The sequence below is a fragment of the Bos indicus genome, chromosome 16, assembly GCF_029378745.1.
Source record: "Bos indicus isolate NIAB-ARS_2022 breed Sahiwal x Tharparkar chromosome 16, NIAB-ARS_B.indTharparkar_mat_pri_1.0, whole genome shotgun sequence".
In the NCBI taxonomy this organism is placed as follows: domain Eukaryota; kingdom Metazoa; phylum Chordata; class Mammalia; order Artiodactyla; family Bovidae; genus Bos; species Bos indicus.
Genome location: NC_091775.1, coordinates 7,672,489 through 7,697,265, shown reverse-complemented (window position 1 = coordinate 7,697,265; position 24,777 = coordinate 7,672,489). Strand labels below are relative to the sequence as shown.

General features: G+C 43.1%; 1 protein-coding gene across 1 annotated transcript; it reads right to left on the bottom strand.

Moving 5' to 3' along the window:
* Positions 1-20,984, bottom strand: LOC139176322 (uncharacterized). Its single transcript, XM_070767911.1, has 16 exons — positions 20,900-20,984; positions 18,430-18,555; positions 15,828-15,898; positions 15,352-15,376; positions 13,665-13,735; positions 13,190-13,214; positions 11,254-11,324; positions 10,802-10,826; positions 9,076-9,146; positions 8,602-8,626; positions 6,667-6,737; positions 6,216-6,240; positions 4,490-4,560; positions 4,011-4,035; positions 2,076-2,146; positions 1-1,646 (listed from the first exon to the last, which is right to left on the bottom strand). The coding sequence occupies exons 1-16, from the start codon at positions 20,922-20,924 to the stop codon at positions 1,611-1,613; spliced, it is 834 nt and encodes a 277-aa protein (XP_070624012.1). The 5' UTR covers positions 20,925-20,984; the 3' UTR covers positions 1-1,610.
* Between the last annotated feature and the right edge of the window lie 3,793 nt (positions 20,985-24,777).

Sequence of the window (24,777 nt, the reverse complement as noted above, 5' to 3'; positions counted from 1 at the left end):
GTGTTTCTTTCTTCTTTTTTTTTTTTTCCTTTTATTTGAAGGGGACATAGGGTCGAGTGTATGCATGAGGGAGGATAGTAGCTATGGACTGAGCTGCTGTTGAATCATCCTTTTTGCTGGATGAAGGAGAGCAAAGGAGAGGAGAAGGAAAGAAATGAAACACAGTTTCTGCGTTTCGACTAGGGATAACCTGAATGATCGGGAAAAAAGTAACACTAAAATGCATGCCAGCTTTCAATGACAGAGACCCATGAACCTCCTGCTTATGTAGAGTATCTGTTAAATGGTCCCTGTCTTCTGGATTTTTTCTCAGATCATCGCCTCCCCAGGATCCACATTTGTAGCTACTGAATTTAGAATGTTTTCTCTCAGACTTTGTTCTTGATTAAAAGCAAACTCTGTTAGAGGACTGAATTCAATCCTACCTTTTCAAATAGCTACTATTAACCATGTGATATTCTTTCCCAGTCTTCATTTTCCAAACAATGTTTGTATGTCCACTGAGTCAGTGCCTGTTCACTCACAGAAGTCATACATTTAGTGGGACAGTTCATTGTAGAGAGGAAACATAGGCTGAACGCTGACTTTGTCTAACCCAGAATAACAACAATGTTCAAGGGATTAGAACAAAAGTAATGGTCATTAGACTAACTACCAAGTTCCACTGTGAGATCTATTTGACACCTTCCATTGACTGTGTGATACAGGGTCTAATCAATGTAAGGTTTATAGTTATGTCACCCAGTACAATGAAATGTTTCCCTGATAGGATCTGCTCTTGTTCTTGTTTAAGCAATCACACTAGCATCAACACATATGACCAACATTGTCTACACAGCCACACAACTCTCAAGATCTGAGACCTGACCAGGAAGATGCGACCACATGGTGCCTTTTACCCTGATGACTGTGCCAAAGTTGGCTGTTAATCCACCTTTGGTTGCCCTGGGTTTCATGACAACTGAGCCCACCTTAAAATGAGTCTGGAACTCTGGAGCTGCTAGTACCTCCAGGCATGGACGTAGATGCAGGGACCCCTTTCTCCATGACTGAGGACCATGGCTGAGCAATAAGTGCAGGTCAGGGGTCCAGAGCAGACACACTGTGACCACCCATAGGTTTCCAGTTTGGCTTGTCCACTTAGGAGGTCAAGAGCTTGGGCTGTTTTTCTCAGCACCATCTCCATTGAGGACAATGAATATTAACCAAACTTGAGGAATGGCTGAGTTGAGGGAAGAGTCAGATAATATATAGACAATGTCGAGTGGGGATGAGAAGTGTTGAGACAATTCACAGTTGACTTGTGTTGTGTAAGAGGGAAACATCGCCTGAGGAAACACACACACATAGAGCTTCAGAATGACAACACATGGGCCCACACATGGGCCCCGAAATCTGATTCACAGAAACCCACAGTATCTAAATGATATATCTGTTTCCAAGTACCATAGAACATAGACATTGTTCTTTTCTGGGAGATCAGTCTCTTCTCTGGACCCCCAGTCCTCACCCCCCGTAGGAATCCAGCATCAGGGTGACTCTGCAAAGCTAGCTGGAAAGAGAGAACCAAAATCATCAGCTAAATTGTTCCTCAGAAGAGGGACGGTCGCTCAGTATTTACCATGTTCATTGGCTGCTCCGGCTGCCTGTGATTAGAGAGAAGAGAACAGTGTGAGGGTTGCCAGCACCATGTATTCTCTGCAGTAATTTTTGTGGTATCTGAGTTTTTGTTTTCCTCAGGTAACTAAACTTTTAAAAAAATCAATCGTTCCAAAAGAAAACAGAGAGGACCCTTGTTGAAAAGGCTGGGCTCTTTCACATAAGATCTTTCAGTTTCCAGGAGGAAAAAATTCTACTGAGGAAAGTACCTACAGTAGTAATTGACGGTATTTTTTAGTGTCCTTTTGAATCAGGTCTCTGTTGGTAAGAGAATTAACGTCAATATTTCACCAGCAAGGAACTGCATACACAACCGCTAATAATATACATTGTCAGACTACTATGACTGTATTTCACTGAATGAAACATAAAGAAGTGAAGCAGCATCTATGTGAGACACAGACCGTTGAGCTTACCTCCAGGGGTCCGAGGGGTGATTCCTCAGCCCCGGCCTGGGGCAGTTCCACCACGAGGTCCTCTTTGGGAACTAGAGGGAAACAGAAGGCCATCAGGACAGAGGAGAGGCTGCTTCCAAAGATCTCAGGTTTCTTGTTTGTTTGTTTGATGGGACATGGGGTGCAATGTGTACATCAGAGAGGTTAGTAACTGTGGACTGAGCTGCTCTTGAACCCTCCTCTTTGCTGGATGAAGTACAACAAAGGAGACAAGCAGGAAGGCAATGAAAGAGAGTGCCTGCACTTAACTGGTGATAACCAAAGTAATGGGAAAAGTGAAACATTACAATGCATGCCAGCTTTCAATGACAGAGATGCATGTCCCTCCTGGCTGTTAGAGCTTCTGGGAAATCACACCTATCTTCTGGATTACTTCCTAGATCACTGCATCCTTAGGATCCACTGTTTCAGCTATTGTACTTACCAAGTCAGTGAGACTTTATTCTCGATTAAAGGAAACTTTTGTAGAGGACTAAAGTTAATACTACCTTTCCAAATAGATTCTATTAATCATGCGATGCTATTTCCAAGGCTTGATTTTCCAAACAACGTTTCCAAGTCCACTGAGTCAGTGGCGGTTCACACTCACAGAAGTCACACTTTTAGTGGGACAGTTCATTATGGAGAGGAATCATGGGGTGAACCTGACTGTCTCTGACCCAGCTGTGTATGAGATTTACGACAAGAGTCATGGTCACTAGACTATCATGTTCCACTGTGAGCTTTATTTGACAGTTTGCCTTGAGTGTGTACTACAGGGTTTAATCAATGTGAGGTTATGGTAATGTTACCCAGTACAATGAAATACACCTCTGATGATAATATGCTTTTGTCCTTGTGTATACAAAGATAGGAACACCAACACATAGGACTTACACTCTTCAAAAGGCCACCCAACACTCAGAATCTGTGACTTTACCAAGAGGATGTGAGTCCCGAGATTCTTTTCCCAATAATGACTGTGCCAAAATTGGCATTAATCCACCTATGGTTACCCTGGGTTCTTTGACCACTGTGCCCACCTTATAATTATAATGATTGGCAGGATCTGGAACCCTGGGCCTGCTAGTACCTCCAAGGATGGATATAGATGCCAGGACCCCCTTTCCACATGACTGAGGATCACGTGGCTGACTGGTAAGAGCAGCTTACTCATTCAGAAGAGCCAAATTTGGATCAACCCTAGGTTCTCAGTTTGGCTTTTCCAATAGGAGGTTAAGACTTTGGGCCATTTGTCCAATAGCCATCTTCACCTCAGGAAAATTAATATTAAGCTATGTTGGGGAATGGATTCCCTGATAGCTCAGTTGTTAAAGAATCCGGCTGCAATGCTGGAGACCTGTGTTTGATCCCTCGGTTTGGAAGATTCCCTGGAGAAGGGAAAGACTACCCACTCCAGGATTCTGGTCTGGAGAATTCCATGGACTCTAGTGCATGGGGATGCAAAGACTTGAATACACACTGAATGACTTTCACTTTCGCTTCTGAGGAAAGACTGAGTTGAGGAAAGAATCAGGTAATGTATGGCCAGTGTGCAGTGGTAGTGAGAAGTGTTTAGAAAGTTCACAGTTGACTAGTGCTGTGTAACAGGGATGCATCTCCAGAGGCAACACACACAGACACAGAACTTCAGAATCACACCACCTGGACTCACACAAGGGCCCCCAACCCTGATTCACACAAACCCACAACATCTAAATGATGTAGTTGCTTCCAGGTACCCTAGAATAAAGACATCGTTTTTTCCTGGGAGATCAGTCTCTTCTCTGCACCCACAGCCCACACCCTAAATAGGAATCTAGCATCAGGGCCACTCTCCAACCAGAGCCAGTCAGAGAACCCCACCTTTATCAGTTGGATTGTCCCTCAGCAGAATGATGATCCCTGAATATTTACCATGTTCACAGGCGTCCCCAGATTCCTGTGATTGCAGAGAAGAAAACAGAGTGAGGGTCTCAGCTTCTTGAGTTTTCTGCACTAAGTCTTCTGTTACCTGTTTTTTTGTCCTCAGGTAACTAGCACTCTTCATTTCAGTGGCTCCAAAGTAAAACAGACAATCTCCTGTTGGAAAGACTGGTCTGTTTCACATAAGATCTCTCAGTTTTAATTTGACCAACGTTTACAAATTGTTTTTCAAGAAAGAACACTTTCTGCTGAGCAAAGTACCTACAGTAATAAATGATGCTGTCTTATTGAAATGTCCTTTTGAATCTGGACTGTGTTAATAATGGATTTATCCTCTCTACGTTCCCAGCCAAGTATTTGCATGCCTCAGTGGTAACGTAAATTGTCAGATTACTATACCTGTATTCAACTAAAAGGAAAATAAAGCAGTGAAGCTGCAGCCTTGCCCCAGTTAAGAGAGGTGCACTTACGTCCACAGTCTTCAGAGCCTTGTCTTCAGCCCAGTCTCGGGGCAGCTCCACCACCATGTCCTCTTGAGGAACTGGAGGGACACAGAACAGCACAGGGACACAGGTAAGGTGCTCACTAACCTCTCAGGAGCCTTGTTCATTGGAGGGGCATGGGGTGGAGTGTGTGCATAAGGCATTAGTAACTATGCACTGAGTTGCTGTTGAGTCCTCCTCTTTGTTGTATAAATAAGAGCAAATAAGAGGAGCTGGAAATAACGAAACAAAACTTCTGTATTTAAACTAGTGATAACCTAACGGTTCGGGAAAAAAGAACCACTGAAATGCATGCCACCTTTCACTGACAGAGACTCATGAAACTCCTGCCTGTTTATATCTTCTGCAAAACCAGCCCTATGCAGAAGGTTTTCTTCCTAGATCACTGCCTCCCCAGGATTCAGTTTCAGCTGATGCACTTATTAAGTTTTCTGTGAGATTTTGTTCTTGATTAAAAGCAATCTCTGTTAGAGGACTGAATTCAACCCTACCTTGCCAAATAGCTATAATCTATCATGTGATGTTTCTTCCTAGTCTTCACTGTCCAAACAATATTTGCACGTCCACTGAGTCAGTGTTTGTTCACACTCATTGAAGTCATACATTTAGTGGGACAGTTCATCATGGAGAGAAAGCATGGGGTAAACGTTGACCTTCTTGGACCCTGGTGTGCAGGAGGTTCACAACAAGTGTCAAGGTCACCAAGCAGAGTGTCAAGTTCCACTGTGAGATCTATTTGACACCTTCCCTTGAAAGTGTGCTACAGGGTTTAACCAATGTAAGGCTTATGGAAATGTCACCCAGTACAAAGAAATATCTCCCTGATGACAATCTTCTTTTGTTCTTGGTTGAGCAGTGACACTAGCACCAACAGATATGGCCTGGACTGTCTAAACAAGGGAACACAACTTTCAGATCTTTGAATTGACCAGGAGGATATGAATCCCAAGGTGTCTTTCACAATAATGACTGTGCCAATGTTGGCGATAATCCACCTACGTTTGCCCTGTTTCCCATGACCACTGAGCCCATTTTACAATGATGGGCACAATCTGAACCTCTGGAGCTCTAGTACTTCCAAGCATAAACGGAGATGCAGGGACCCCCTTGCTCCATGACTGAGGATCCCATGGTTGAGTGATAAGTGCAGGTCAGGGGTCCAGAGAAGACACACTGGGACCACCCATAAGTTCCCAGTTTGGCTTGTCCACTTAGGAGGTCAAGAGCTTGGGCTGTTTTTCTCAGCACCATCTCCATTTGAGGACAATGAATATTAACCAAATTTGAGGAATGGCTGAGTTGAGGGAAGAGTCAGGTAATATATAGACACTGTCCAGTGGGGATGAGAAGTGTTGTGACAGTACACAGTTGACTTGTGCTGTGTAAGAGGGCAACATCGCTTGAGGAAACACATACACATAGAGCTTCAGAATCACAACACATGGGCCTACACATGGGCCCCCAAACCTGATTCACACAAACCCACAGTATCTAAATGATGTAGCTGTTTCCATGTACCATAGAACATAGACATTGTTCTTTTCTGGGAGATCAGTCTCTTCTCTGGACCCCCAGTCTTCACCCCCCATAGGAATCCAGCATCAGGGTGACTCTGAAAAGCTAGGTGGCAAAGGAGCCCCACAGTCATCAGCTAAATTGTTGCTCAGCAGAGGGACTGTCGCTCAATATTTACCATGTTCGTTGGCTGCTCCAGCTGCCTGTGATTAGAGAGAAGAGAACAGTGTGAGGGAGGCCAGCACCGTGTGTTCTCTGCAGTAAGTTTTATGTTATCTGAGTTTTTGTTTTCCTCAGGTAACTAAACTCTTAAAAAAATCAATCGTTCCAAAAGAAAACAGAGAGGACCCTTGTTGAAAAGGCTGGGCTCTTTCACTTAAGATCTTTCAGTTTCCAGGAGAAAAAATTTCTACTGAGGAAAGTACCTACAGTAGTAATTGATGGTATTTTTTAGCGTCCTTTTCAATCAGGTTTCTGTTGATAACAAAATTATGGTCAATATTTCACCAGCAAGGAATTGCATACATAAGTGCTAATATACATTGTCAGATTACTATAACTGTATTTCACTGAATGAAACATAAAGAAGTGAAGCAGCATCTATGTGAGACACAGAGAGTTGAGCTTACCTCCAGAGGTGGGAGAGCCGATTCCTCAGCCCCGGCCTGGGGCAGTTCCACCACGAGGTCCTCTTTGGGAACTAGAGGGAAACATATAGCCATCAGGACAGAGGAGAGGCTGCTTCCAAAGACCTCAGGTTTCTTGTTTGTTTGTTTGATGGGACATGGGGTGCAATTGTACATGAGAGAGGTTAGTAACTGGGGACTGAGCTGCTCTTGAACCCTCCTCTTTGCTGGATGAAGTACAACAAAGGAGACAAGCAGGAAGGCAATGAAAGAGAGTGCCTGCACTTAACTGGTGATAACCAAAGTAATGGGAAAAGTGAAACATTACAATGCTTGCCAGCTTTCAATGACAGAGACACATGTCCCTCCTGGCTGTTAGAGCTTCTGGGAAATCACACCTATCTTCTGGATTACTTGCTAGATCACTGCATCCTCAGAATCCACTGTTTCAGCTATTGTACTTACCAAGTCTGTGAGACATTATTCTCGATTAAAAGTAAACTCTTGTTAGAGGACTAAAGTCAATACTACCTTTCCAAATAGCTTTTATTAATCATGCGATGTTATTTTCCAGGCTTGATTTTTCCAAACAATGTTTGCAAGTCCACTGAGTCAGTGGCGGTTCACACTCACAGAAGTCACACTTTTAGTGGGACAGTTCATTATGGAGAGGAATCATGGGGTGAACCTGACTGTCTCTGACCCAGCTGTGTGTGAGATTTACGACAAGAGTCATGGTCACTAGACTATCATGTTCCACTGTGAGCTTTATTTGACAGTTTGCCTTGAGTGTGTACTACAGGGTTTAATCAATGTGAGGTTATGGTAATTACCCGGTACAATGAAATACACCTCTGATGATAATATGCTTTTGTCCTTGTGTATACAAAGATAGGAACACCAACACATAGGACTTACACTCTACAAAAGGCCACCCAACGCTCAGAATCTGTGACTTTACCAAGAGGATGTGAGTCCCGAGATTCTTTTCCCAATAATGACTGTGCCAAAATTGGCGTTAATCCACCTATGGTTACCCTGGGTTCTTTGACCACTGTGCCCACCTTATAATTATAATGACGGGCAGGATCTGGACCCCTGGGCCTGCTAGTACCTCCAAGGATGGATATAGATGCCAGGACCCCCTTTCCACATGACTGAGGATCACGTAGCTGACTGGTAAGAGCAGCTTACTCATTCAGAAGAGCCAAATTTGGATCAACCCTAGGTACTCAGTTTGGCTTTTCCAATAGGAGGTTAAGACTTTGGGCCATTTGTCCAATTGCCATCTTCACCTGAGGAAAATTAATATTAAGCTATGTTGGGGAATGGATTCCCTGATAGCTCAGTTGTTAAAGAATCCGCCTGCAATGCTGGCGACCTGTGTTTGATCCCTCGGTTTGGAAGATCCCCTGGAGAAGGGAAAGACTACCCACTCCAGGATTCTGGTCTGGAGAATTCCATGGACTCTAGTGCATGGGGATGCAAAGACTTGAATACACACTGAATGACTTTCACTTTTGCTTCTGAGGAAAGACTGAGTTGAGGAAAGAATCAGGTAATGTATGGCCAGTGTGCAGTGGTAGTGAGAAGTGTTTAGAAAGTTCACAGTTGACTAGTGCTGTGTAACAGGGATGCATCTCCAGAGGCAACACACACAGACACAGAACTTCAGAATCACACCACTTGGGCTCACACATGGACCCCCAACCCTGATTCACACAAACCCACAACATCTAAATGATGTAGTTGCTTCCAGGTACCCTAGAACAAAGGCATCGTTCTTTCCTGGGAGATCAGTCTCTTCTCTGCACCCACAGCCCACACCCTAAATAGGAATCTACCATCAGGGCCACTCTCCAACCAGAGCCAGTCAGAGAACCCCACCTTTATCTGTTGGATTGTCCCTCAGCAGAATGATGATCTCTGAATATTTACCGTGTTTACAGGCTTCCCTGGATTCCTGTGATTGCAGAGAAGAAAACAGAGTGAGTGTCCCAGCTTCTTGAATTTTCTGCACTAAGTCTTCTGTTACCTGTTTTTTTGTCCTCAGGTAACTAGCACTCTTCATTTCAGTGGCTCCAAAATAAAAAAGTCTCCTGTTGGAAAGACTGGTCTGTTTCACATAAGATCTCTCAGTTTTAATTTGACCAATGTTTACAAATTGTTTTTCAAGAAAGAACACTTTCTGCTGAGCAAAGTTCTACCGTAATAAATGATGCTGTCTTATTGAAATGTCCTTTTGAATCAGGACTGTGTTAATAATAGATTTATCCCTTCTACTTTCCCAGCCAAGGATTCCCATGCCTCAGTGGTAATGTATATTGTCAGATTACTATACGTGTATTCGACTAAAAGGAAAATAAAGCAGTGAAGCCGCAGCCTTGCCCCGGTTAACAAAGGTGCACTTACGTCCACAGTCCTCAGAGCCTTGTCTTCAGCCCTGTCCTGGGGCAGTTCCACCACCATGTCCTCTTGAGGAACTGGAGGGACACAGAACAGCACAGGGACACAGGTAAGGTGCTCACTAACCTCTCAGGAGCCTTGTTCATTGGAGGGGCATAGGGTGGAATGTATACATAAGGCATTAGTAACTATGCACTGAGTTGCTGTTGAGTCCTCCTCTTTTTTGTATAAATAAGAGCAAATCAGAGGAGCTGGAAATAACGAAACAAAACTTCTGTATTTTAACTAGTGATAACCTAACGGTTCGGGAAAAAAGAACCACTGAAATGCATGCCACCTTTCACTGACAGAGACTCATGAAACTCCTGCCTGTTTATATCTTCTGCAAAACCACCCCTATCCAGAAGGATTTCTTCCTAGATCACTGCCTCCCCAGGATTCAGTTTCAGCTGATGCACTTATTAAGTTTTCTGTGAGATTTTGTTCTTGATTAAAAGCAATCTCTGTTAGAGGACTGAATTCAACCCTACCTTGCCAAATAGCTATAATCTATCATGTGATGTTTCTTCCTAGTCTTCACTGTCCAAAGAATATTTGCACGTCCACTGAGTCAGTGTCTGTTCACACTCATTGAAGCCATACATTTCGTGGGACAGTTCATCATGGAGAGAAAGCATGGGGTACACGTCGACCTTCGTGGACCCTGGTGTGCAGGAGGTTTACAACAAGAGTCAAGGTCACCAAGCAGAGTGTCAAGTTCCACTGTGAGATCTATTTGACACCTTCCCTTGAAAGTGTGCTACAGGGTTTAACCAATGTAAGGCTTATGGTAATGTCACCCAGTACAAAGAAATATCTCCCTGATGACAATCTTCTTTTGTTCTTGGTTAAGCAGTGACAATAGCACCAACAGATATGGCCTGTACTGTCTAAACAAGGAAACACAACTGTTAGATCTATGAATTGACCAGGAGGATAGGAATCCCAAGGTGTCTTTCACAATAATGACTATGCCAATGTTGGCGATAATCCACCTACGTTTGCCCTGGGTCCCATGACCACTGAGCCAATCTTACAATAATGGGCATAATCTGGACCTCTGGAGCTCTAGTACCTCCAAGCATAAAGGGAGATGCGGGGACCCCCTTGTTCCATGACTGAGGATCCCATGGTTGAGTGATAAGTGCAGGTCAGGGGTCCAGAGTAGACACACTGGGACCACCCATAGGTTCCCAGTTTGGCTTGTCCACTTAGGATGTCAAGAGCTTGGGCTGTTTTTCTCAGCACCATCTCCATTTGAGGACAATGAATATTAACCAAACTTGAAGAATGGCTGAGTTGAGGGAAGAGTCAGGTAATATATAGACAATGTCCAGTGGGGATGAGAAATGTTGAGACAGTTCACAGTTGATTTGTGCTATGTAAGAGGGAAACATCGCCTGAGGAAACACACACACATAGAGCTTCAGAATCACAACACATGGGCCTACACATGGGCCCCCAAACCTGATTCACACAAACCCACAGTATCTAAATGATGTAGCTGTTTCCATGTACCATAGAACATAGACATTGTTCTTTTCTGGGAGATCAGTCTCTTCTCTGGACCCCCAGTCTTCACCCACCATAGGAATCCAGCATCAGGGTGACTCTGCAAAGCTAGGTGGCAAAGGAGCCCCACAGTCATCAGCTAAATTGTTGCTCAGCAGAGGGACTGTCGCTCAATATTTACCATATTCGTTGGCTGCTCCAGCTGCCTGTGATTAGAGAGAAGAGAACAGTGTGAGGGAGGCCAGCACTGTGTGTTCTCTGCAGGAAGTTTTATGTTATCTGAATTTTTGTTTTCCTCAGGTAACTAAACTCTTAAAAAAATCAATCGTTCCAAGAGAAAACAGAGAGGACCCATGTTGGAAAAGGCTGGGCTCTTTCACTTAAGATCTTTCAGTTTCCAGGAGAAAAAATTCCTACTGAGGAAAGTACCTACAGTAGTAATTGACGGTATTTTTTAGTGTCCTTTTGAATCAGGTCTCTGTTGATAACAGAATTAACGTCAATATTTCACCAGCAAGGAATTGCATACATAAGTGCTAATATACATTGTCAGATTACTATAACTGTATTTCACTGAATGAAACATAAAGGAGTGAAGCAGCATCTATGTGAGACACAGACGGTTTAGCTTACCTCCAGGGGTCTGAGAGCTGATTCCTCAGCCCCGGCCTGGGGCAGTTCCACCACTAGGTGCTCCTGGGGAACTAGAGGAAAACAGAAAGCCATCAGGACAGAGGAGAGGCTGCTTCCAAAGACCTTAGGTTTCTTGTTTGTTTGTTTGATGGGACATGGGGTGCAATGTGTACATCAGAGAGGTTAGTAACTGTGGACTGAGCTGGTCTTGAACCCTCCTCTTTGCTGGATGAAGTACAACAAAGGAGACAAGCAGGAAGGCAATGAAAGAGAATGCCTGCACTTAACTGGTGATAACCAAAGTAATGGAAAAGCGAAACATTACAATGCATGCCAGCTTCCAATGACAGAGACGCATGTCCCTCCTGGCTGTTAGAGCTTCTGGGAAATCACACCTATCTTCTGGATTACTTCCTAGATCACTGCATCCTCAGAATCCACTCTTTCAGCTATTGTACTTACCAAGTCTGTGAGACTTTATTCTCGATTAAAAGTAAACTCTTGTTAGAGGACTAAATTCAATACTACCTTTCCAAATAGCTTTTATTAGTCATGCGATGTTATTTTCCAGGCTTGATTTTCCAAACAATGTTTGCAAGTCCACTGAGTCAGTGGCGGTTCACACTCACAGAAGTCACACTTTTAGTGGGACAGTTCATTATGGAGAGGAAGCATGGAGTGAACCTGACTGTCTCTGACCCAGCTGTGTACGAGATTTATGACAAGAGTCATGGTCACTAGACTATCATGTTCCACTGTGAGCTTTATTTGACAATTTGCCTTGAGTGTGTACTACAGGGTTTAATCAATGTGAGGTTATGGTAATGTTAGCCAGTACAATGAAATACACCCCTGATGATAATATGCTTTTGTCTTTGTGTAAACAAAGATAGGAACACCAACACATAGGGCCTACACTCTACAAAAGGCCACCCAACGCTCAGAGTCTGTGACTTTACCAAGAGGATGTGGGTCCCGAGATTCTTTTCCCAATAATGACTGTGCCAAAGTTGGCATTAATCCACCTATGTTTACCCTGGGTTCTTTGACCACTGTGCCCACCTTATAATTATAATGACGGGCAGGATCTGGACCCCTGGGCCTGCTAGTACTTCAAGGGATGGATATAGATGCCAGGAACCCCTTTCCACATGACCGAGGATCACGTGGCTGACTGGCAGGAGCAGCTTACTCATTCAGAAGAACCAAAGTTGGATCAACCCTAGGTACTCAGTTTGGCTTTTCCAATAGGAGGTTAAGACTTTGGGCCATTTGTCCAATTGCCATCTTCACCTGAGGAAAATTAATATTAAGCTATGTTGGGCAATGAATTCCCTGATACCTCAGTTGTTAAAGAATCCGCCTGCAATGCTGGCGACGTGTGTTTGATCCCTCAGTTTGGAAGATTCCCTGGAGACGGGAAAGACTACCCACTCCAGGATTCTGGCCTGGAGAATTCCATGGACTCTAGTGCATGGGGATGCAAAGATTTGAATACAAACTGAATGACTTTCAATTTCGCTTTTGAGGAAAGACTGAGTTGAGGAAAGAATCAGGTAATGTATGGCCAGTGTGCAGTGGTAGTGAGAAGTGTTTAGAAAGTTCACAGTTGACTAGTGCTGTGTAACAGGGATGCATCTCCAGAGGCAACACACACAGACACAGAACTTCAGAATCACACCACCTGGACTCACACAAGGGCCCCCAACCCTGATTCACACAAACCCACAACATCTAAATGATGTAGTTGCTTCCAGGTACCCTAGAATAAAGACATCGTTCTTTCCTGGGAGATCAGTCTCTTCTCTGCACCCACAGCCCACACCCTAAAAAGGAATCTAGCATCAGGGCCACTCTCCAACCAGAGCCAGTCAGAGAACCCCACCTTTATCTGTTGGATTGTCCCTCAGCAGAATGATGATCCCTGAATATTTACCGTGTTCACAGGCTTCCCTGGATTCCTGTGATTGCAGAGAAGAAAACAGAGTGAGTGTCCCAGCTTCTTGAATTTTCTGCACTAAGTCTTCTGTTACCTGTTTTTTTGTCCTCAGGTAACTAGCATTCTTCATTTCAGTGGCTCCAAAATAAAAAAGTCTCCTGTTGGAAAGACTGGTCTGTTTCACATAAGATCTCTCAGTTTTAATTTGACCAACGTTTACAAATTGTTTTTCAAGAAAGAACACTTTCTGTTGAGCAAAATACCTACAGTAATAAATGATGCTGTCTTATTGAAATGTCCTTTTGAATCCAGACTGTGTTAATAATAGATTTATCCTCTCTACTTTCCCAGCCAAGGACTCGCATGCCTCACTGGTAACGTAAATAGTCAGATTACTATACCTGTGTTCAACTAAAAGGAAAATAAAGCAGTGAAGCCGCAGCCTTGCCCCGGTTAAGAAAGGTTCACTTACGTCCACAGTCTTCAGAGCCTTGTCTTCAGCCCAGTCCCGGGGCAGCTCCACCACCATGTCCTCTTGAGGAACTGGAGGGACACAGAACAGAACAGGGACACAGGTAAGGTGCTCACTAACCTCTCAGGAGCCTTGTTCATTGGAGGGGCATGGGGTGGAATGTATGCATAAGGCATTAGTAACTATGCACTGTGTTGCTGTTGAGTCCTCCTCTTTGTTGTATAAATAAGAGCAAATAAGAGGAGCAGGAAATAAGGAAACAAAACTTCTGTATTTAAACTAGTGATAACCTAACGGTTCGGGAAAAAAGAACCACTGAAATGCATGCCACCTTTCACTGACAGAGACTCATGAAACTCCTGCCTGTTTATATCTTCTGCAAAACCAGCCCTATGCAGAAGGTTTTCTTCCTAGATCACTGCCTCCCCAGGATTCAGTTTCAGCTGATGCACTTATTAAGTTTTCTGTGAGATTTTGTTCTTGATTAAAAGCAATCTCTGTTAGAGGACTGAATTCAACCCTACCTTGCCAAATAGCTATAATCTATCATGTGATGTTTCTTCCTAGTCTTCACTGTCCAAACAATATTTGCACGTCCACTGAGTCAGTGTCTGTTTACACTCATTGAAGTCATACATTTAGTGGGACAGTTCATCATGGAGAGAAAGCATGGGGTAAACGTTGACCTTCTTGGACTCTGGTGTGCAGGAGGTTTACAACAAGAGTCAAGGTCACCAAGCAGAGTGTCAAGTTCCACTGTGAGATCTATTTGACACCTTCCCTTGAAAGTGTGCTACAGGGTTTAACCAAAGTAAGGCTTATGGAAATGTCACCCAGTACAAAGAAATATCTCCTTGATGACAATCTTCTTTTGTTCTTGGTTAAGCAATAACACTAGCACCAATAGATATGGCCTGTACTGTCTAAATAAGGGAACACAATTTTCAGATCTTTGAATTGACCAGGAGGATAGGAATCCCAATGTGCCTTTCCCAATAATGACTATGCCAATATTGGCAATAGCCCATCTATGTTTGCCCTGGGTCCCATGACCACTGAGCCCATCTTACAATGATGGGCACAATCTGGACCTCTGGAGCTCTAGTACCTCCAGGGATAAACAGAGATGCAGGGACCCCCTTGTTCATGGTTGAGTGATAAGTACAGGTCAGGGGTCCAGAGCAGACACACTGGGACCACCCCAAGGTTTTCAGTTTATCCTTTTCCACTTAGGAAGTCAGTGGCTTGGTCCATTTTTTCTCAGCACCATCTCCATTCCAGCAATGAGTATTAACCAAACTTGAGGAATAATTGAGTTGAGGAAAGAATTAGGTAATCTATAGCCAGTGCACAGTGTGATCAGAAGTGTTTATAAAGTTCACAGTTGACTTGTGCTGTATAAGAGGGAGACATCTCCTGAGGAAACACACACAGACAGCTTGAGAATCACACTGCATGGGCTCACACATGGGACCCAAACCCACGCATCTAAATGATGTAGTTGTTTCCAGGTACCATAGACCACAGACATTTTCTTTCTGGGAGATCAGTGTGTTATCTGTACCCCCTCCCTTCACCCCCTTTAGGAATTCAGCATCAGGGCAACTCTCCAAACAGAGCTGGCAAGAGATTGCCACCTTCATCAACTAGATTATTTTCATCAGAGGGATTATCCCTGAATAATTACCATGTTCACTGGCTTGTTCACGTGCCTGCAATTAGAAAGAAGAAAACAGTGAGAGTGTGTCAGTGTCTTGAGTACTGTGCATTCAGGTCTTTTGTTCTCTTTTTCTTGTCAGAAAACCAAATGGGAATTTGCTGTTCAGTCTGTAGCCCCAAAAGAACAATAGAGGACACCTGTGGGAAAGGCTGGCACTCCTTCTGGAAGAGCACTCCAGCTCATTTTCACCAGTAATTAAAACTTTCTTTTCAGGAAGGAACAGTTTCTGCTGAGGAAACTGCTCCCGATTCCAGTTTTTAATTTATGTTGTCATTTTTGAAAAACATCCTTTTGAATAAGATATCTGCTGGGAGAAATTCATCCATCAAATTAAAAACTGTTTCTATGAACTGTCTGGAATAATTTGAACCTTTATCTGAATTCAGCTAGAAAATAAAATTATGAAGCAACACTTTTATCTCAGATGAATAGGAGGCACTTACTATGGAGTTGGGCAGAGCCTCTCCCTCCAACGTTGAAGTGAATAGCCCCTCAAGCTGGACCTCAGGGAGCTCTAGGAAGACATAGAGGAATTGTCAGGACATCTCTGATGCTGATCGGGAAGACCTTGTTAATGTGGACACATCAGGGGAGTGTGTGGATGTGGGTGGTTAATAAGTGTTGGCTGAAATCTGCTGGACAAACTTTCTCATGGGTGGAGGAAGGCAAAGGAGATGAACGTTTCAGAAATGAGTCAGAGAGCCTTAAGCTTTCTGGCTAAGGGGAACCTGATCGCCCTGAAACTCGGCCTGATAGAGGGAAGCACTAAAAATCACACTAGGCTTCAGTAGTCATGTACAGTTGTGAGACTTGGACCATTAAGAAGGCTGAGTGCCAAAGAATTAATGCTTTAGAATAGTGGTGTTGAAGAGACTCCTGTGAGTTCCTTGAACAGCAAGGAGATCAAACCAGTTAATCATAAAGATAATCAATCAGGAATATTCATTGGAAGGACTGATGCTGAAACTTCAATACTTTGGCCGCCTGATGTAAAGAACAGGCTCACTCAAAAAGCCCCTGATGCTGGGAAAGACTGATGGCAAGAGGAAAAGAAGGGGCCACAGAGGATGAGATGTCTGGATAGCATTATCAACTCAATGGACATGAATTTGAGCAAACTCAGGAAGATAGTGAAAAACAGGGAAGCCTGGTGTGCTTCTGTCCATGGGCTCACAGACATAACTTAGCGACTGAGCATTGTCATAAAAAATACATTGTATTTATTCTTTTCATAATTTTTAAAAATTAAAAAGTTCCATCAGTTCAGTTCAGTTGCTCAGTCGTGTCCGACTATTTGTGACCTCATGAATCACAGCACACCAGGCCTCCCTGTCCATCACCAAATCCCAGAGTCCACCCAAACCCATGTTCATTGAGTCAGTGATGCCATCCAACCGTCTCATCTTCTGTCATTCACATCTCCTCCTGCCCTCATTCTTTCCCAGCATCAGGGTCTTTTCAAATGGCTCAGCTCTTCACATCAGGTGGCCAAAGTATTGGAGTTTCTGCTTCAACATCAGTCTTTTTAATGAACACCGAGGACTGATCTCTCTTAGGTTGGAATGGTTGGATCTCCTTGCAGTCCAAGGGACTCTCAAGAGTCTTCTCCAACAGTGCAATTCGAAAACATCAATTCTTTGGTGCTCAGCTTTCTTTATAGTTCAACTCTCACATCCATACATTACTACTGGAAAAAGCATAGCCTTGTCTAGACGGACCTTTGTTGACAAAGTAATGTCTCTGCTTTTTAATATGCTGTCTACGTTGGTCATAACTTTCATTCCAAGGAGTAAGTGTCTTTTAATTTCATGGCTGCAATCACCATCGGCAGTGATTTTGGAGCCCAGAAAAATAAAGTCAGCCACTGTTTCCCCATCTTTTGCCATGAAGTGCTGGGACCAGATGCCATGATCTTAGCTTTCTGAATGTTGAGCCTTAAGCCAACTTTTTCACTCTCCTCTTTCACTTTCCTCAAGAGGCTCTTTAGTTCTTCTTCAGTTTCTGCCATAAGGGTGGTCTCATCTCCATATCTGAGGTTATTGATATTTCTCCTGGAAATTTGATTTTTCTGTATTCACAATTTAGTGTACCTATCAACACCATCTACATCTTTTTCATCAGATCCAATAGAACCTCTGTACCCAGTAAGTCATAATCCACCTTCTCCATTGCCTCCTCGCTTTGGTAATTTCTATTTCCAACTTCCATGAGTAAGCCTATTCTGTGTACCTTAAACCAGTGGAATCATACAATATTTGTCTTTCTGTGCCTGCCTTATTTCACTAACTATAATAAATGTTTGTGTTAATCGTCCATCCATTTTATAGCATATTTCAATCCTTAATTCATTTTTATGGCGGGATAGTATTCCCTTCTGAGTACATACCACATTTCATTTATCCATTGATCACACGATGGTCTTTGGGTTGTTTCTACTACTAATAATACACTGTGAACATTTAGTGTGTAGATTTCTGTATGGTACTATAATTTAAATGTGCATATTTAAAATATCACTGTATATAACAATACAAAGTGTGAATGTTAGGTGAACTAACAATGTTAGACTTTGAATTACTAAAAATATATTTTCTCACTAATTGTAAGAAATATAGCACACATATGTTATCTGTGAGTAGAATCTGATAGCTGAAACTGAAGTGATATGATATTGGAATTTTCTGTATAATCCATACAACTTTTATGTCACTGTAATCCTGCTTTAAATAAAGTCTAATGATTTAAAGAAATCTTGAAACATGACTTTAGGGGGGAACACATCACAGATAGTGTTAAAAAATTAGCTAATATCCAAACCCTAGCTAGAGACCATCTTCACTTTTAAGCATGAACCAAATGTTGAATTTAGAATGCATCTTTCCTTTCATAGTTAAAGCAGTACCAACTGATATACTTTCAATTTGAACACATGAAATAAAAGAACATTGCTTAATATTTCTGTTTTTTTTTTTCTTAAATATGAAGCCCTGAACATACTACAATAATCATTCTTGAATGAACTTAATGAGAAAATTTCCATAGTACCTTCAGTTGAGTCAGTTAGAGGGTGCACCCTATTATGTGGCCAACAACAAACTCTCTTCATCCAGCTGGTTCTTGATGTTCTTGACATTTGCAGGGTGTTTCTTCTCGTCTTCTGGATGAGACATCCTGTGAAATGGTGAGAGCTGTTGACATGTTGCCAGCAGAGGACCACCCAGGAACTAGTAATAATTGATCCATAATTCAATCCTCTGGTCCCCTTCCTCACCAGATGCCTCGCAAGGCCTCCTGAATCCAAGGTGGACTTAGGAAGATCTGCAGTTTGATGTGCAGTGAAAACATCCAACAGACTGGCTGTGTGTACAAATATCTCTATTTAACTGAGACCTAGAAGCTCAGCAAAACATGGTGACCATGGCTGATGGACTGGATTCAAATCACATTTAGGAGAAGCAGGTACTCGGGAAAGACATATGGATCCCTCTTTGCCTCAGTTCCCTGTCCTGAGTTGGAGAAAGGTTAACATGGCCTATTTTTAGTATTATGAGGCCAAGAATGATTAAGTACAGGTAAAATATTAGAAAAATAAAGGAGGGACTTCCTGGGCAGTCCAGTGGGTAAGAATCTGCCTCTCAACGCAAGGGACAGGGTTTGATTTCTGGTCGGCAAACTCTGGTCCCACATGCCTCTGAGCAGTTAAGCCCACATGTTGCAACTACCGAGGTCAAGCACCACAAGTAGAGAGTCAGTGTCCTGCAACGAAAGAGCTGCACGATGTGATGAAGATTCCACGTGCCACAACTAAGACCCGATGCAGCCAAATAATTAAATGATAGACAGACAAATAAATAAATGAATAGAAAAGTAAAGGACTGGTGCTTCATAATTTCTCTGTAAGTGTTCAATCTTGAATGATGGCAAGAATAAGATGGACCTTCAGTAGTGGTTGAAAGCAGAGAGGGCATTTTGAATGGCTCCAATAAGTGGAGATGGAAGCTTATTCTTCAGCTTTTTCACCAAAACAAGTTTTTAGAGTGCATGGAGAGTAGTATCACCTCTTCGGACACCCAGCCCTGTTCAAGAGGAAGGGTGGACAAAGTGTGGGCTGTACTCCATATGTTACATTAGATGGTGTTGAAATTTAGAGAGATGAAGTGATTTTCCAAGGGTCACACAATGATAAATAGTGGATCCAGGACAGAAATATAGATGGTTCCCTGAGTACACAGATGCCTGCACCCCTGAGATCTGTGCTAAAACCCCTTACCTAGGACCTCAACCCTACCTCCAACTCAAATTATCCTGCCCCTAGTTTTCTGGGGATGAGAGCTGATGCCCTGAAGAAAGTGCCTCAGCCTTAATAAGAGCTCAAATCCTCCTTCTACCACTCGTCTCTATATCTCAGTTCCTGATCCCAAATACAAGTTTCCTCTGAGGAAAGCCCCTCAGAAAGACCACAGGACTCCAAGTCTGTCCATCCTTCAAAGCTTCTTCACACACCCAACCATCTCAGGAGCAGCCTTCCCAAAGCCCAGTCCACCTTGCTAAGTGACCAGTGGTCTGTTTGGCCAACAAGTTGGCTCAGAGCTCAGAACCTTCTAAACCAAAGGCCACATGATGGCTCTACCAAGAATTAGCTTCCCTTTAACTTGACCAAGTCTGGATGAGCAGTTAATGTGAGTTAACTGGGGAGGTGGCCATCTCTGCTGGCCTTTGGTGTCCTAATTAAGTCTGAGATGCTCAAAGTCTCATAGCTGATCTGAACTCTTATTTGAGCAGCCTGGACCAAGTGCTAGCTAAGAATGGGCAGGAGTTCAACTTTTCCCCACTAAAATTCTGACTCTATCAACTTCTCATCATGCTCTAGACCCTGGAATGGAAGACAACAGAGCCCCATATTCTTTTTGAAAATCATCTCCATCCTCACAGCCTGGAGACTGTAACCCTAGATTCTCCTTGAGGATCAACAGACAGGCTCTCCTTCCCTTAGTGACCAAATGTTCATCCTACCAACCCAAAAGCACTATGCCATCTCACTAAACTCCTTGGCAACAGCCAAACAATGATCCAGCCCACATCCACCCATGGGAATCCCACCAGTAAATCCCAGTTTCTTTCCTTTTTAAGTCTCTAGATTTACACTGCTAGTGTTTGTAGATTTGGGCAGCAGCATTTGAGAACAGTTGAGATGTAATTCCCTTTACTATAATGTCCAATGTTGGGGAGACACCATGTTTCTCCTCTGTTAGTTCTTTCCATCTGTTCTCTGGTAAGAGTGTGTACAAAACTGGCATTGGGAAATTGGAAATTTAGGAAGATATTTAAGGCAGCCAGCTGACAGGAGAATTAAAACATAATTTAAGGAATAATACAAAACTATAAGACACAGTTATAACTCTGCAGATAAATTAGAGTGATGGAAAAGAAAAATAATAAGATGAGGAAAGTTCATCAGTAAAGGTTAACCAGCCCATTTGAAGGAACAGCATTCAGATGATCAGTGGGAACCTACCTCCCAAACAATTCAGGTTGCCCATTTCTCTTTGCCACCATACATGAAGCTCTCAGCTCGCAAACACACTGAATGTGGAATGTGTATCACCACATTACCATGGCGACCACACATCACAGAACCTTCAGAATTAACTGAACTCTGCACAGGATGAGTCCAACTGCGACTGTCCAATTGCTACTGTGTTTCTATGCACAAGTCTGGCTTTTCAGAGTAAACATTTTATTTCAAAAATTGAATCTCAGGCTCACATATTCCTCTCTGATCATGAAAATAATTTATATAAATGAAAATATTCTGTCCCCAAGCATAGCTGATAGTGAACATTTCGGGGTGAGGAGGGACAAATCTAACACATTGAGAATAAAAAGAGATTCTCAAGTTTGTGCTTCTAACACAGTGAGGAGAGAAAGCCTTCCTGCAGGGCCACACAAGGAGAAAAGACAAACAAACAAAAAAAGCTGAGCACCCAGAAAACTTACTGCAAAGTGCTTTTCTAGGAAAGCTGAGGGAGTGGCCTGTTTACTTCTGGGGTCAGAGTCTTTGTTCTTGATGTCAAGGCATGATCAGGTCACGATGTTCTTGTGGTGGTGGTTTAATCACTGAGTCAAGTCCGAGTCTTGTGGCCCCATGGACCGTAGCCTGTAGGGCTCCTCTGTCCATGGGATTCTCCAGGCAAAAATACTGGAGTGGGTTGCCATTTCCTTCTCCAGGTGACCTTCCCAACCCATGAATCAAACCCAGGTCCCCTGCACTGCAGACAGGCTCTTTACCGATGGAGCTAAGAGGGAAGCCCTAATGTTGCTGTAAACCTCCCCACAAAACAAATGCTACTCTCACTTCTGACAAGAAAGCATCAGGTCTCAGGCACCACCCTCTACCTCTGGGGTCCAGGCCCAGGCCCGGAGGAGGGGTCCTGGGCAGTCAGGGTATCCGGCACCCAGTCGGGGTCCTATGTCCAGTGCCCAGCCCTGGCTGAGGGGGCAGGTCTCAGCAGGCAGCACCTCAGAGCCAAGTCCCAGACCCCACCCAACGTTCATCTCTCTCGGTGCCTGGTGCCCAGGACCTATCCAGGCCTCAGGCTGTTCATTTAAGCTGCAGAGACACACTTGTAGCAATTTCCAACTGGGTTAATCTTAATTCACAACAATTACTCTCTTTGATACAGGTCCCAACTACAGAGGCAAGACTGAAATGATGTGTAAGGTCCTTGCACACCAAGCTAACCTCCTGCCACCTCCTGGGGGTGGACAACCGATCAATGCTGGACCAAGTGTGGAAACGTGAATGGAGAACAGGAGCTGGGAAACTCTTCCCTTAGTAGCCAGGGTCATATCCTCCAGCTGCCCAGGGCTCTGGGGACCATGCCCATATCGTCCTCTGCAGCTTATAGGTCATGGAGGCAGGGACTGGGGAAAGGTTCATTGCTTTGTGTTGGGAAGAACCTCTGGAGAAGGGAAAGGCTACCCAATCCAGCATTTTGGCCTGGAGAATGCCATGGACTGTATAGCCCATGGGGTAGCAAAGAGTCAGACACGACTGAGTGACTTTCACTTTCACTTCGGCGGCTTTGTGGCCTGATCTGGCCTGTGGGCACCCATGGCAAGGGCTCTGGGACTCTGTGGGTCACAGTCCCCGAACTGTCCTGGGCCCCCATCTCACCCGCCTGCCCTGAGGCCTGAGGGCCTGGATAGCGCATGGAGAAGGCCTCTGTCCTGGACTCATCAAACTCTGGCGAGGACTGCTGACAGGTATCCTGTTGGTGGAGCATGACCTCTAACCCTAGGCTAAGGGTCCCGCTAAAGGTCTTACAATATTGACTGTGTGCCCACCCCACCCCTAGTACAGTCTCCTCCACCCATTTCTACTCTTTCCGAGTCCCCAGACTTCCCTAGAAGAAACAAAGCCTAAGATTTAAATTTATACATCAGTGTCTCTTTTGCTGTCTTTTGGACTCTGTGGGAGAGGGAGAGGGTGGGATGATTTGGGAGAATGGCATTGAAACATGTATAGTATCATATATGAAATGAGTCGCCAGTCCAGGTTCGATGCATGATACTGGATGCTTGGGGCTGGTGCACTGGGATGACCAAGAGGGATGGTATGGGGAGGGAGGAAGGAGGAGGGTTCAGGATGGGGAACACATGTATACCTGTGCCAGATTCATTTTGATATATGGCAAAACCAATACAATATTGTAAAGTTAAAAAAATAAAATAAAATAAAAGACTTTCCAAAAAAAACACAAAGATTTAACCTTATAAACAAAATTAAGTTTCATACCTAATGTATCCACTTGTACTCTTTATTTGGAGCCCCGTAAATTCTTCTCACAAAAATGAATGTTTTTGTCTTGTGTTGCAAGCGTGTTTTCAATTTATCACTACCTTTAATTTTTTTTTAATTTTTGTTTATTTGTTTTTGTCTGTGCTAGGTCTTCCTTGTCATGCTTGGCTTCTCTCTAGCTGTCTTGAGTAGGACTTCTCTCTTGTTGTGGAGCACAGGCTCTAGGTGCACAGGCTTCAGTAGCTGTAACTCGCAGGCTCTAGAGCCCCGGGTCAGTAGCTGTGGTCCACTGGCTAGTTGCTCAGCGGCATGTGGGATCTTCCTAGACCAGGGACCAGATCCATGTTCCCTGCACTGGCAGGCAGATTCTGAACCCCTGGGCCACTAAGGAAGTCCCATCACTGTCTTTTTATTATGGTTACTTTTACTTATATCATGAAGACATTTATTTTCAAAAACATCAGTAATTTAAATATTTTTGTTATTTTGGTTGTGAGAAGGAAAAGGGGAAGGATGTTATGACTAATATTTTTATTAAGGGCCAAGTACTCCTTTAAAAATATTTTAATAAATAGGAAAATAACAGCAGGTGTTTAAAGACAACTTTTCTATTAAACAATTCTAAATATTTCTAAAGATGTTTGTCAAAATGGACTAATTAATTTTTTAGAGTAATGATAGAAAATTTCCTGATACAGGAAATATACTTATCCTGATATAGTCATAAATGGATTGGAGTATTTTGTAAAGCACATGTGATAATTTATGTCTCAAAAACCTGAAAACATTTTGGAAGTGATAATGATGGTATATCAATGATTAAGTCATTTTAACAAATTTCATTCACAATGTGTCTATTCATCAGATAATGAACTTGCAATTGTTTTCTGAGAAAAGAGGGGCACGTTCAATTCATGTTAGTTAAAGAACTTTAAAAGAATTTGTGGTTAAATTTGTTATGTCCTATTAATGATTTCAATGGTGGAGAATTTACTGAGTTTTAATACAACTCCAATTTGCCAAGTATATTTGTATTTCTTTGACCAAGCAACACATTGGACTTTTTGAAAGTTTTCCTATAGTTGATTTAAGAACTATTTATAAAAGTTGGTGAATATTTATAATAATTAAACAGGATAAATTATGTAAAACAAGGAAATGGGACCAACTTAGAGAATATCACTCTGTAAAGTGCATAGTGTCTCAAACATCTTAACTAAATTCTGCTGACTATAAGTAGTGTGAGCTATTCTTGTTATGGACTAAACCTGTGTCCCCACATAAATTTATATGTTGAAACCCTAACCTCCAGTGAGATGGTCCCAGGAGGTGGGGCTTTTGGGAGGTCATTACATCATGAGGGTGGAGTCCCCATGACATTACCATCTTTCTACAAAGAGGAATAGAGCTCATCCTTTCTCTCTTTCTGCCACATGAAGATAAATGAGAAGGTGGCAAAATCTAAGGAAGACACATTCACCAGAACCTGACCTGCTGAATCCTGACCTTGACTCTCAACCTTTAGACTATGAGAAACAAATATTGTATAAGCACCCTCATCCAAGGTATTCTGTTACAACACCCCTAACTGA

Coding starts and splice junctions, on each gene's coding strand:
- LOC139176322 (XM_070767911.1), bottom strand. CDS start 20,924: ATGGGCAACCTGAATTGTTTGGGAG. Junction 13,215..13,664: donor AGGCTCTGAAGACTGTGGAC/GTAAGTGAACCT, acceptor CTGCAATCACAG/GAATCCAGGGAAGCCTGTGA. Junction 6,738..8,601: donor CAGGGAAGCCTGTAAACACG/GTAAATATTCAG, acceptor GTTTCCCTCTAG/TTCCCAAAGAGGACCTCGTG.